Here is a 14,881-nt window from a genome sequence, read left to right as displayed (position 1 = left end):
ACCTATCCGGGAACACTGGAATTCTTGTGTCACCAAAAGGAAAACAAGCATACCAACAAACCACAATAATCTTTTAATCAATGGTACACGTTTTCGCCAGGAACTCAATTTTGCATTAATCAAATAAAAGCGCTTTCCCAATGCCGAAATAGCGGAGTTTCTGCAATAGTTCTGAAGCAGTTATAATATTATAACACCGCAAATTTAAATTAAGTTTAAGTTGTTATTAATTTAATAATGTGTAAACAAATATAGCAAACGAGCTGATGGGTATGGCATTGCGTAATGCGTATTATACGGCTCATTTTGAATTTCATGTAATTGGGTTCATAACTAACGGAGGGCTTCCTTATTTTTTTGGCATACATTGCCAATTCACGAACTCCGATCTACAAATTTGATAAAGCATCCACCTGCAAACTTTCATCATAATTGGTCCATTCGTTTTCGGGATATCATGCTAAAAGATAGATGAACAGACATCGCAAAATTAGGTTTAGCAGGCGAAAAATGACTGCACATTTAAAAATGAATTAAGTCCGTAAAAATCTGGAAGAGTAATGGAAGCCATTGCTGACGCAGACAAGGTTATATTTTTCGTTTTTTTTTGTTGAGGTAGGTCTCTATGGGCCCAAGATGGAGTTTTGGATCACACATTATGGACCATCTGATCAGGTTATTTTTTTGCCGACTCAAGCAGGTATGCTTATTGACGCTATCATGACGGCTACCCATTTCCCCCCCCCCCCTCCCCTGTGCCTTTTTTTTTAGTATTTACGAGCACGTACGCTCCTCGTATAGAACGTTGTTTTTCGGGTTATCGATCAGATTTATCATTTGTCTTCGGTCTCTTCCTTCGCCTTTGTTCCATTTTTGTCAGCAAATTGAGTTGTTAGAATTGAAATTGAGCTGTTAGAATTAGAGCCCTAAAAAAGGTAGGTTGAGGTTGGAGGTAGTAATAATGTTGGGAGCAGAGGCGATCATTTCAGTTTTGTTGGTTCCCTTTTTCCAGCTAAAACATTGAACGGAGGGGTGGAGAGTAAGAACGTTGGGAGCAGGTAACTTGTAAGCAGGTAGAAAGACTTTCAATCAAAAACAGTTTTGTTACTCGGCGTATAACCGGAACACTTAATTGTGGATTCAAAATCAAACAACCAATCTTGTAACCAGTGGCGTAACTTCATTTTAGAGGCCCGTCTTGATTTAGGTTTGCTAATTTTACAATTTGTAATTCATTGGTTCACAGGTCCATTGTAAAATTTAGCGTCACTGCTGTCTGCGTTCTGTCAGAGTCGAGTTGATTTTGTTCTAACTTTAATTGTCAAGCTTTGTCGTTTTATTGTGACTTGTATTGACTTCAGCTATAACTAGGGCTAGGTAACGCTTATTTAATTGTTTCACTTTAAATGTTATCCTTATTTTGATTTGTTTAATATTGGCCATTTCCTTCCATATTTAAACTCGTTTAGTTTGATTAGCGACTTCAATTCTTTGTGTATGAATCTGCCTGTTTCGTCCGTGCAGAGGTAAATGTTGGAATGTTAAAATTACTTAGCGGCATTCATCTCGAAATACAACTTCAGTCTAAGGTTACCGTATCCAGGAACTCCAGATACCTTCTGGATTGGAGAAGGTTCCGCTAATTAACAAAGTATTTCATTCACTTTATGTAAGAGACTTCGGAATATTATTTTTCACTAATGGGAAAGGAGTGGAGCTACTTCATATCTATTTGAGTTGGCTACTTTTGAGCATATCAAATTTAAGATTAAAGTCAGATTTAAATATTCAAATTCAAGAGTGATTTTCTCGGATTGTTAAATTTGGTATATTGGAGATACTGCTTCAGATTTTTCACCTATATTTACCTTTCGTGAACGATCATTCAAAATTTTCTTCGGACTGTAATTGTAAACTGTAAAAAAGCAGGTGTAAATAAAACATTAGACGGCATTTGCATTACTTACGCTTTTTTACGTTTTATCCCTTCCTTTAGTAACGGAAAATGTGTAAATAATTAATAGAAGCATAACATTGAAAGAGTTCGGGAAATTTTCAATTTATGTCAGAATGTTGTATGAATGAATTAAATTTTCTGTACATTTTTGCCGGGGCCCCTTTTAACTCGGGGCCAGTCCTCATTGCGTACCTTTGAGGCATGGTACTTACGCCACTACTTGTAATACTATAAAAAAATGCAATTTAGTTTTTGATTATTTATTTATTTATTTGTATTTGCCCAATTACAGAGAATACAAAGTGACATGATCAAACTAAATTTACTAATGTCCACATCAACTAAATTATATTGTTCTTAAAAACAAGCACATAAAAGAAAGCTGTACAAAACATTCTCAGTTACAATAATTATATACTCGTATTACATGTATACAATATATTACATTATGAATGTTATGCAAAGTAAACCAAACAAATTTAGATGTAATTTAATTTTTTTTTATTTGTTTTAGTTTGTTTACGACTCTGTACCTATCAATTTCTGGATAATCGTACGAATCGATTGATATTGCCTGCAGCATTGCGCGTGGAAGAAAAATAATGTATGTTGATTTAATGTTGACAAAGGAAATGGGGCTATACATATACTGACAAAGTTCGCATTTCAATTTTAATTACGATTCGCTCGTTTGTTACCTTATCAATGTAATCGCTTGCTGGTTGAGCCAGTAATGCGGGTAAAAAATCTTAACGTAAATCAGTTTCATAAAGCGCACTTCAACGAGACACTGTTCCGCAGCTAGTGCTTCAAATATTTGTTTTTCTGTATCTAAATACAGTAAAACCTTTAAATTAAAACCTCCTACTCTCCCTTTGCTCTCTCGTCTAGAGCTGCCCTGAGACGGGGATGTTGTAAAGCAGGAGATTCCAATTTGACGGTATAAGTTTTCGTTTGACTAATCCTATATCACATTTATGCAGATATGGAAAAGAACATGTTCGAAAAAGACAGACAGGCGAGCGTCTGTGCAACTTTTTTTTTCAAATTGTAAGTGTAGCTTCAAGCTTTTGTACACTTTAATGTAATCGCGTGTATTGTGAGATTTACTCTAATCACGAAAGTCTGCCATACAAAACATATGAAACAACTTAAATGACATTATGCCCACAGAAATCTCGGAAATCATATTCATTTCTTAAAGTGTAGGTACCTATACTTACTTGTTGGTGCGTTTTTCTTGTTTGCTCTATTGGGACAGCTGTATGTGTGCAAAGTGATTCAAGTATCCCCACATTCTCATAAAATATAGAAAAATACCCCATAAGATTAGTATTTATTATTTTTAGTAGCAACAACTCTTATAATCCAGATTGATTACAAACGGTTTTTTTGCATCTCATTGTCGTTATTTATTGAAATATAAACCCTGTCCAACAGGTGTCATAGTACAACTTGAATTATGGCCAACGATGTCAAACATAAACTAAATTTGGTTGGGGAAACATACAAAAGTTGTGTAAGAAATAAACATCATAGGTACATATTAGATGAACACGATCATTTTCATAAAAAATATTAACATTGCATGGTTAGCATCCTTAATTTGACAAGTTCGATGGTTTTATGGGGTAATTTAATTGAGAATTTTTTGGATTTTGTAATCGTTTGCATTTTGAAAAACTTAATTTGCTTACTAATTTCGTTTGGCACAATGGCAAAACACTCTGACTTCATGAACATAACTTAAACCGTTATTTGATCGGATTCTGTCATTTTCTAATTTTGTTATAGAAACGGTAGCATGCACTTCTCACAAAAAAATATTTCAAAATTATATGTTTCATTAAACCAACTGGGCGTGAAATTTTGTGTTTTGTTCATTTATCGACAATTTTTAGTTAAAAAAGTTAACTGAAGTTTAGTAATCATAATATTCCTAAAGAAACCGACCTGCACGAATAAATTGCATGAATTAAATTTGTATCGCACTTACTATTGGATCCACAGAAAGAAGTCTTTTTTTTATTAGTTGGAATTAGGAAATTAATTTTTATAGTAACATTTTTTCTAGTGCAGTTGCAAATATGGGTTTTCAACCCTTGTAAATGCCGTTACACGATTCCCACGTTTTGGTCACGTGAACTCCATCCAGATAGTACTATCGGGTGTTATCGCCCGACTGAATGTCACCAGTAACTTCCGTCATTAACCGTTCAGGAGGCAACGACCCATAAAAATACAGATTGCCAATGTTAATAACAAATACTTTCCTTTAAAAATTTGGAATTACCACAATTTTTCAGAATCTGATCCTTTAACTTTTAATTGTGTTTGGAATAATATCGAATTAATAATGTATAGTGACTAATTCCGATTATAAATAGCTGCCACCGTATCTGCAAACTAAAAGGTCTCTAACGTCTACTTGAATGCTGGAATGAAAACTTTGGCTTTTAGCATACATGTAAGGTATGTACATACTAACTTATTAAACCTATCATTAATACACATATTGTTTTATACGAGCAGGGGGAGAACTGTATAGAAAGACGAACTAATTGTTTGACTGTTGTTGTACTTGCACTGTACCTAATAGGAGCATAACAATTACGGTAAGCGAATTTAGTGAACAGCTCTCCAACCCAGCCACGTTCGTTGCAACGATTTTGAAAGTTTTTTTTTTTTTTGGCTTTTCTCGGGATCAATGCCCATTTAGCCACGATAATGAAAGGAAACCTACTGTCATTAATTAACGGGACTTAAAGGCAGGGGCACACACTTCTCGCCAAGAGGTCTGTCATGGCCTTTCATGTAGACATCACAGGTTGCGACCTTGGATAGATAGGAAGAACGGTTAAACAAAGGTTAGACACTTAGGAGTCCATTAGGAGGGTAAATCTTTGATCTTTAAATATTTAGCCCAATGTTGATTAGATATTAGATTTAGAGTTAGCACACATGAGCGTAGCGATGTTCAACGGCAATTGTGTTCCTCTTTCGATTAACCGAGAGTACATATGATTAATGAACGGCATCCTCAACGCGCAATTAAAAATATATGATTCAAGTCGCCAATCTCCGCCCCGCACATACACATTGGCGAGTCAACCACCCCAATTCTGTGGAGATGAGAAAGAAATCGTCCATGTCCGAATTTAAGACGTGCAATTGAGACGTAGTATTTTTTTGGGATATGATGTTTGATGTACCATGGTTTGAATTTCACCGTGGGCTCAATTGTACTATACTGCGTTCTCCGTTCTTCATAGTACTCTTTCCAATGATTATTATCCCACTCGTCTAACATCTTGCCTTTAAAGAAGTTGAGGAGGTCGGACTTTGGGGTATCATAACTGAGTTTAACCCCATCTTGCGCTGCCTGTTTCGCTAATCCGTCTACCATTTCATTAGCATGTATCCCGGAATGGGCCTTGATCCAGAAAAATTTGACCATATGACCTTTCTGAATAATATTAGACTCCGCGATGATTGCTGTAATTATCGGGTGGGTGTGAAAGTAATGCTTCCTCTGATTGATTCCGGCCAAAACACTCCTGCTGTCTGACATAATAGCAAGGTTCTTAGTTACCCTGTGGATCTTAAAGTATTTTAATGCTTCGAGTATTGCTATTGCTTCCGCTGTAAAAATGGATACGATTTCTCCAAGTTTAAATAACTTGGACACCTTGTTCGAAAGCTGGTAAAATGCACAACCAACTCCCTTCTTGCTTTTTGAGCCGTCTGTAAATATAACCTCCCACCCTTTTAGGTCTTCTAAGATGTTATAGTACTGCTGTATATCGATGATTAAATTTCCCATATACCTTGGAAAGTACGTTTGGAGGATCCTAGTGTAGAAATCATGGTATGACGCCTCCGGTTTCTCTTGTACGCAAGGGGGCATGTTTATATCGTGAACGTAAACACAGGCAACTTACAATGGACTTTGTGCATAATATACACTTTTGTATAAATATGTTGCATAGAGGAGATTGCGGAGGACATTGATCTCGTGCAAATGCTTGGCGCTGTATTTGTAGTGAAATGATCATTTTATATCGTATTGTTCATATATAATTTAGATATAGAACGTCTACTTTTCCTATTGTTTTGTTTATGAGATTCGTAAACAATATCTAGGCAATAACGCCAATTTCCTTTTTTCTTTTCCAAAATATGGCACCCTAACAGCCCTCGACGTTACCCTAAAAAAGATTATTTTAAAACATTTTGGTAAACCCCGGCGTTATTGCCTAGCTAAAGCATTCACTTTTCACAGGAATATTCGACCCCTTCTTCATCTTCACTCAGAATTCAGATATCGTGGAACGAAATCAAGCGTTTTCTAATTTGAAAGTCTGGCGAATATCAGTATTCAGCACAGTATTTTTCACGGCTAAATGTTCAAGGAATCTCTCTGGTAGCGTAGGGCTTTCTTTTTGTGGAACACAATTTTTCAGTTGTAGATACGAACAGGTGCCTTAGTGGGCGTTCACAACGGCGCACCGCACATCGCACTGCACTTAGCATCGTACATAGCATCGACCGGTCGAGGCGAATAAAAGCATACATTTAAATGCACATGTTCATAACGAAGCATCGCACATTGCACGCCCAATGTTGGAGGCGATGGTACCATGCTATGTTAAATGAGCTTAGTATTTTGCATAGCATCGTATGGGTTGCACGAATATGATGGACAAGGAAAAGTTAATAACTTTAGTATTCTCAAGAGAGGGTATATGGAATAAGCGTCATAAACATCATCATAATAGCTTTATGGGATGAACAGTATCCTTTCTCACATTTTCAATGTACCACAAGTGCAATGGATTATTAACAGGATCGAAAAACCGAAGCGAAGCTTCGGTTTTTCGATCCTTAAATAAGGAACTCAACCGTTTACTCGATTTTCATTTTTAATTTCTTTTAAAATGCACCGATTTTGATGAAAATTTTATCACACCTTTTTGAGACGATTTCGAATCGATTCCGAGAATTTCGCTACTGGGAAATTCTCCTGAGCGGCTGGGGAGCATCGTCGTCGAGGTGCGCGAGCTCGGATAAAAATTCGCCTTGGCTATACGGTTTGGGTTAGGGAGTCGAGGCGCCGGCGCGGGGGGGTAGGGGTAGTTGGGGCAACTTTCGGTAAGGTTAAGAAAATTCCTCCGGCGACCTACGGGGTAGCTGCCATAAGAAGCGAAAAAATCGAAAATTTTAGAAAAAAATTCGTAACTCGAAAACTTCGCCGGAACTTTTTTTCGCGCTTTCTGAGACGTCGGGCGACGCGGAGGAGCGTATTTGTGCCGGGGTGCGATTCAATTCTATAGCCCCGTTTGGGAACCGCGCGACCCGGAGGGTCGCTCTCGAAAAGGTGGTTTTTCGCATTTTCCAACTTTGACGCCTTCTACAGGCCGAACCGTTAGAGTTAGAGCAAAACGTACAATTGCGCGATTGTAGATCTCGACGAGATCTACGAGACGAGGGGTCGCGGGTCGCCCTACCACCCCCCGGAGGGGGGTGAGAGGTGAAAAACCGGAGTTTTTGAATAGCGCGTTCCGGCGAAGAGATACGGCGTCGGAATAGGCTTCGATACCTGCGGGCAAGTTTTCTCTTTCTTTTTCCGTTTACCTCGAGGAGGTAACTCGGACGACGGCGCCGTGGTAAATTTTCTCCCGACGGTCTGCAAAAGTCACGTGACCGCTTCGAATTGTTTTTCGCCTACATTAAGCGCCGAAGATTGCCGAACGCGCGCTAACCGCTTTTTAATTAATTGCGAGCTTAATTTTGGACGGAGAATTTCGGTAGAGGTCTCAAAAATTCGAGAAAACTACGAGGAACGTGTTAACATCGGTTTCGGAACGGTGCGTGATCGATTTGTGTTCGAAATTAAGTGATAAAGTTTACGTGTCGGTTAACTGTCAAACGGATTCCGTCAAGTTTTAAAAGTGTTTTTTAAAGGAAATTAACGTATTAAAATGAACGGTAAGTGTTCGAAATTGACTATTATAAACTTTAAAAGTGCTTCGAATAAGTGTGGAGTAAATAAAGTGCGTTTAAATAATTTGCTAATTTACGTATTCTCGTCGTACTTATAGTGGTTTAAAAGAAGTGTTAATGAAAGTCCCGGTAGCTTAGTGGCAAGCAGTTCGGACTTTCAATTTGACGATTGCGCGTTCGAACCCGAGCGGGCGCGCGTTTTTTTTCTTTTTTTGACAAATTTTTTATATTAATTATTTTAATTAAAAGGAACGAAAATAGTTATAATGTTACAATGGAAAAGTTATTGCGGAAGACTTAATGTATACGTGGCCGGTTGCGTTTTGGGTATATTTTGAAATTGGAAGTCATCCGAAGGCTTTTTAAATTAAGGGTGACATAGACGCGTGAGTTTTTTGGTTATAATTTTTTTAAGAGACTTGCCAGACGGGTACGTTCAATGGGGAATATTTAGCTCGAATTATTAGCTATCGTATGCACCGCTCCCCGTCCGAATCGATTGAAAAATAAAGGTTCTGGAAATTTTTTTCTAAAAAAAAAACGATTATGTCGCGTGTTTGCCAAGTTTCTTTTATAATTTTTAAACGGTAATTCGTAGGTATGTACTTACAATGGGAAAATTATAGCATATTTAGTTCTCTATTGGAGGGGACCGATCGGAAGGCGATCGGGATTCGATATACGATAATTATTATTATTATTGTTATACCTGCGGACGAAATTTTTTGAAAATTACCAAAACTGAGAAATTGTCTTTGTAGAACAGTGAACAGTGCGAGGCGAAGCCGAGCTATGGACCGTCACAAATCAGAGCGAGGCGAGGCGGCAAAGCCGCCGGAGCCGAGCGTATCTCTCATCAAACCCAATAAGTGATAACAAAATTAAAAAATCTTATGTGTAGATTTGGATTGAACAAGTTGAATAGAAATTTTCAAAAAAAGGCAGTTTATATAGGTGATGTGTCCAAAAAAATTGTCAATTCAGTCTGCTCAATATCAGTCTCTTACATTACGAAAACTGAAACTGAAAAATTGTCAAAAATTGTCTTTGTGGAACAGTGAACAGCGCGAAACGAAGCCGAGCTATGGACCGTTACAAATCAGAGCGAGGCGAGGCGGCAAAGCCGCCGGAGCCGGGCGTATGTCTCATCAAAACCAAAAATTGACAATATTTAAAATCTGTGCAGATCTGGATTCAACAAGTTGAATAAACATTTTCAAAAAAATCACTTTGTATAGGTGATGTTTTCATAAACAATATTCCACACAAATTCAAAAAAATATCAATTCAGTCTGCTTAATAGCATTTTCTTACCACACCAAAACTGAAACTGAGAAATTATCGTTGTTGAACAGAAAACAGTGCGAGGCGAAGCCGAGCTACGGACCGTTACGAATCAGAGTGAGGCGAGGCGGCGCAGCCGCCGGGGCCGAGCGGATGTATCCTCAAAACCAAAAAGTGTTATCGAAACTAAAAATCTTATGTACAATTATGTGCAGATTTGTATTCAACAGGTTGATTAGAAAAATCACTTTGTATAGGTGTTGTTTCCAAAAAAAAAAACAAAAATATTACTCATAAATTCAAAAAAATTATCAAATCAGTCTGATTAGTATCATGTTCTTACCACGCCATAACTGAAACTGAGAAATTGTCGTTGTTGAACATTGAACCTATACCTACATATTTTATATATACTTCTTTAAAATACAAATTTAAAAAAAACTGAATATGAAGAGTGTGGCACCAAATAGCTTGGGACGTTAGGTTATTTGTAGATTTTTTGAAAGACAAATTCAAACAAAAATTATAAATGAAGCTAAATCGAATGTGACGAAGCAGCGGTGGACATTAGGTTATTTGTAGATTTAAGCTATTTTTTTAACTTTCTTCGAAATACAAATTCAAACAAAAATTCTTTTTAACCGTTTCCCCAACCAAGTAAAATAACCAAAGACTTTCGATTCTTAACACACGCGTCTTGTACATCAATGCCGAGCGAGCCGAAGGCGAGTTCGGCATAACTCTGGCCCTCCCTTAGACTCGTCTCTCTACGTCCACAGTGGCAAACGACATTTACCAATGCCCAATAACACATTACACTTTTTTTCACACCAATTCCGGAGCCGAACGGATATCTCAAAACCAATAAGTATTACCATTTGTGTTTTATATGCATTTATGTTAGGAACTGGAGTCAACAAGTTGAATCGAAATTTTCAAAAAACTTTGCATAGTGATGTTTCTAAAAAACAAAAATATTCCTCATAAATTCAAAAAAAAATGTCCAATCAGTCTGATCAATATCATTTTCTTACCACACCAACACTGAAACTGAGTAATTGTCTTTGTAGAACAGTGAACAGTGCGAGGCGTAGCCGAGCTATGGACCGTCACAAATCAGAGCGAGGCGAGGCGGCGAAGCCGCCGGAGCCGAGCGTATTTCTTATCAAACCCAATAAGTGATAACAAAATTAAAAAATGTTATGTGTAGATTTGGAGTGAACAAGTTGAATAGAAATTTTCAAAAAAAGGCACTTTATACAGGGTGATTCCTATAGTACCTGCCACCGTTTGGGAGCGTGTAGGTGGTGCGTAGGGGAGTATTTTGATATAGGACACTTGGGCTCGGAAATCTAAAATAAGGGTGCCAGAGCCAAATTTACCTTCTGGAATTTCGCGCCTGTAGGTAGGCAACCCAACCGGCCGGCGGTGCACACGGAGCGATCTCAGGCGGCGATGTGTGGCTGACACTTGTCAGAATTTTGTTTAATTTAAACCCACGAAATCCCGTCTGCAACGACGCGTATCAAGTGAATAAACACTATGGCACGTTTTACTAACACGGAATACGCGGACATGCACTTCATGTACGGATTGGCAAATGGTAACGCACGAGCTGCACGACGAGCGTACGCTGAGCGGTATCCAAACCGTCAGTTACCCTGCAGACAGGTCTTTCAAGAATTTCACTTCCGACTGTGCGAGACAGGGCAATTGCAGGTAAGCTGACGGAGGCTTAACTTTACACACAGATTCGTGATGCACATCGATACTTGGGTCATTTAAGCACCCATTTCGAAAAGTTTGTTTGTTTACACCGACGGTCCGACCTCCTCCTATTTCGCGTCGTTGCAGACGGGATTTCGTGGGTTTAAACAAAATTCTGATCAAGTGTCAGCCACACATCGCCGCCTGAGATCGCTCCGTGTGCACCGCCGGCCGGTTGGGTTGCCTACCTACAGGCGCTAAATTCCAGAAGGTAAATTTGGCTCTGGCACCCTTATTTTAGATTTCCGACCCCAAGTGTCCTATATCAAAATACTCCCCTACGCACCACCTACACGCTCCCAAACGGTGGCAGGTACTATAGGAATCACCCTGTATAGGTGATGTGTCCAAAAAAATTGTCAATTCAGTCTGCTCAATATCAGTCTCTTACATTACGAAAACTGAAACTGAAAAATTGTCTTTGTGGAACAGTGAACAGCGCGAGGCGTAGCCGAGCTATGGACCGTCACAAATCAGAGCGAGGCGAGGCGGCAAAGCCGCCGGAGCCGGGCGTATGTCTCATCAAAACAACAAAAATTGACAACAACATTTAAAATCTGTGCAGATCTGGATTCAACAAGTTGAATAAACATTTTCAAAAAAATCACTTTGTAGGTGATGTTTTCATAAACAATATTCCACACAAATTCCAAAAAATATCAATTCAGTCTGCTTAATAGCATTTTCTTACCACACCAAAACTGAAACTGAGAAATTATCGTTGTTGAACAGAAAACAGTGCGAGGCGAAGCCGAGCTACGGACCGTTACGAAGCAGAGTGAGGCGAGGCGGCTTCGCCGCCGGAGCCGAACGGATGTCTCCTCAAAACCAAAAAGTGGTATCGAAACTAAAAAATCTTATGTACAATTATGTGCAGATTTGTATTCAACAGGTTGAGTAGAAAAATCACTTTGTATAGGTGTTCTTACCACGCCAAAAGTGAAACTGAGAAATTGTCGTTGTTGAACACTGAACAGTGCGAGGTTTTTTTATACCTACATATTTTATATATACTTCTTTAAAATACAAATTTTAAAAAAACTGAAAATGAAGAGTGTGGCACCAAATAGCTTGGGACGTTAGGTTATTAGTAGATTTTTAACTTTTTTGAAAGACAAATTCAAACAACAATTATAAATGAAGCTAAACAAAATGTGACACCAAGCAGCGTTGCACATTAGGTTATTTGTAAATTTAAGATACTTTTTTTTTTAACTTTTTCCGAAATAAAAATTCTTAATAACCCTTCCCCAATTAAGTAAAATAACCGAAGACTTTCGATTCTTAACACTCGCGCCTCGTATGCCAATACCGAGCGAGGCGAGTTCGGCATCATTTTGGCCCTCCCTTAGCTTGGGGCATTAGGTTATTTGTAGATTTAAGAATTTTTTTTTAACTTTTTTCAAAATTCTCGACTCGGCATAACTCGAGCTCGCCCTTCTCGCGACGAAAACGGCTCGCATTTTTCCTCCATCAATGCCGAACGAGCCGAAGGCGAGTTGGGCATAGCGAGGGCTCTCCCGTAGACCCGCCTCTCTCCGTTCGCGGCGGCAAACGACGCTTACTTACGGCCCTACACGCGCCCACCTTTCCCGTCATTCATCTAAACCTAATAAAAAAAACGGAGATCCTTGCGAAAATGTAGTTCTATAACAAAATACTGATTCGCTGATATTAGTTTCGGCCCGATATACTTTATCTACAGGTTAAATCGAAATTTAAAAAAAAGTTTCTTTGTATAGGTTATGTTTCAATAAACCAAAATATTCCTCAAAAATTAAAGAAAAGGTCTATTCAGTCTGCTCAATAGCATTTTCTTACCGCACCAACATTGAAACTGAGAAATTGTCTTTGTTGAACAGTGAACAATGCGAGGCGAAGCCGAGCTATACACCGGTACGAATTATAGTGAGGCGAGGCGGCAAAGCCGCCGGAGCCGAGCGAATGTCTCCTCAAAACCAAAAGGTGTTATCAAAATTTAAAAATCTTATGTACTTTATGTGCAGATCTGGAATTAACAAGTTGAATCGAAAGTTAAAATGACTTTGTATAGGTGATGTATCCAAAAAACAAAAACCTTCTTCACAAATTCAAAAAAATTGTCAATGGCCCCGCCAAAAGTCGTATAGCGCATGCGCAATGATGTGGGGTAATTTCATCGAAATCTTTATGGTAGGTTCATCTAATAAAATTGTGCAAAAAATCGTATTGCGCCGATCATGAATTACACTTGCAAAAATTAGTACACAAACGTATAATATCCCATTTTCGGCGATATTTGTGCAAAATAGTATATTCTAGCGCAGTCTTAAAATGCGAAGCATTTTTACCAACCTATGTAATGAGATTGACTATTGACATATCGATGCTTTTTTGAACCTAATCAAATTTCTACTATTTTTTCTAACTATATTCTCACAATCATTAAAAAAAAAAAAATAAGAAAAAAAATAAAATAAAAAAATAAAAAATAAAAAAATTTTTTTTTAAAAATTTACAAACGGTAAACCACATAAAGAAACAAAAATATAAAATTAAAATAAAAAAAATTTTAAAAAATAAAAAAAAAATTTTAAAAAAAATTCTATACGGTAAACCACATAAAACGGCGTACGTTAATTAAACGGCGCCGATAGGTCCGTAAGGACCTATCTAGTTATATAAAATAAGAAAACAACCCGTTAACTCGATTTTGTCGAATTTCTACAAAACGGCCTGATGAAATTTCCCAAAAATTTTGTGGCGGCCGCGGCTCCGGGCCGCGGTAGCGGCCCGGGCGGCGGCGCCCCTCGAACTTTAGGCCTTCCCCCCCCTCGGCCCCCCCGAAGTTTTTGCGTTTTGCGAGGGGTCCACGTTAAATTCGCGAAGGGGGGGAAGGCGCGGCGCGACGCGCGCGCCGCTCCGGCTCGGGACTCGGGAAGGACCGGCCCTTCGTTCGAGTGCCGAACGGCGGTCCCCGGGCCCCCCGTTCGCGGGGGAGGGCACCGAAAAGATTTTCCCGTTCGCGGACTTTACGGTGGGTTTGCGGGCGAAGGAAACGCAGGAATTTTTTTAGATTGGCGAATTAGAAGGGCCGTCCGGTCCTCTCGCCGTCCCGAAATTACGGGAAAACGCTATTCACTTTTAGGGGGTCAAAAGTGCTCTCGTCTGAATCCGAGTTTACCTCCCATACGTCAGTTGCGGTTCGAGTTTGCCGTTCGCTTCTCGGCGTCGGAATAATTTTTTTTTTAGAGAATTATATTACGAAAAATAATTTCTCAATCGCCGAAGACGTTGCGCGTGAGCGTCGCGCGCCGCCCGACCGTCGGTATTAGCGTCTTCGCGAATCGAAACGATTTTGGACGCCCGGCCACCGGCGATTACGATTTCGGCCGGGACGGGACGATGGCAGCACGGTCTCGTATAACGTACAAAACGCAACTTTCTTATTTACGGAACGATTTACACGCAATTTTGGTTTTAGGTCCCTCTAGCAAAAGCAAATAAAATGCAGTTTTCAAAATTCGCACTGCGCCTGCGCAAAACGCAACTTTCTTATTTACGGAACGATTTACACGCAATTTTGGTTTTAGGTCCCTCTAGCAAAAGCAAATAAAATGCAGTTTTCAAAATTCGCACTGCGCCTGCGCAAAACGCAACTTTCTTATTTACGGAACGATTTACACGCAATTTTGGTTTTAGGTCCCTCTAGCAAAAGCAAATAAAATGCAGTTTTCAAAATTCGCACTGCGCCTGCGCAAAACGCAACTTTCTTATTTACGGAACGATTTACACGCAATTTTGGTTTTAGGTCCTTCTAGCAAAAGCAAATAAAATGCACTTTTCAAAATTCGCACTGCGCCTGCGCAAAACGCAACTTTCTTATTTACG

At 38.9% G+C, this 14,881-nt stretch overlaps 1 protein-coding gene across 1 annotated transcript; it reads right to left on the bottom strand.

The window, feature by feature from the left end:
- Nucleotides 1–4,997: 4,997 nt before the first annotated feature.
- LOC116164019 lies at nt 4,998–5,864 on the bottom strand. Its single transcript, XM_031478146.1, has one exon. It carries the CDS (start codon nt 5,862–5,864, stop codon nt 4,998–5,000), a length of 867 nt encoding a protein of 288 aa, XP_031334006.1.
- Nucleotides 5,865–14,881: the final 9,017 nt, after the last annotated feature.

The sequence above is a fragment of the Photinus pyralis genome, unplaced genomic scaffold, assembly GCF_008802855.1.
Source record: "Photinus pyralis isolate 1611_PpyrPB1 unplaced genomic scaffold, Ppyr1.3 Ppyr1.4_LG2, whole genome shotgun sequence".
Classification (NCBI taxonomy): domain Eukaryota; kingdom Metazoa; phylum Arthropoda; class Insecta; order Coleoptera; family Lampyridae; genus Photinus; species Photinus pyralis.
The sequence above is the reverse complement of the archived record's forward strand: the minus strand, read 5'-3'. Positions and strand labels throughout refer to the sequence as shown.

Excerpts from the sequence above, each read along its gene's own strand:
- LOC116164019 (XM_031478146.1), bottom strand. The coding sequence starts at position 5,864 with ATGCCCCCTTGCGTACAAGAGAAACCGGAGGCGTCATACCATGATTTC.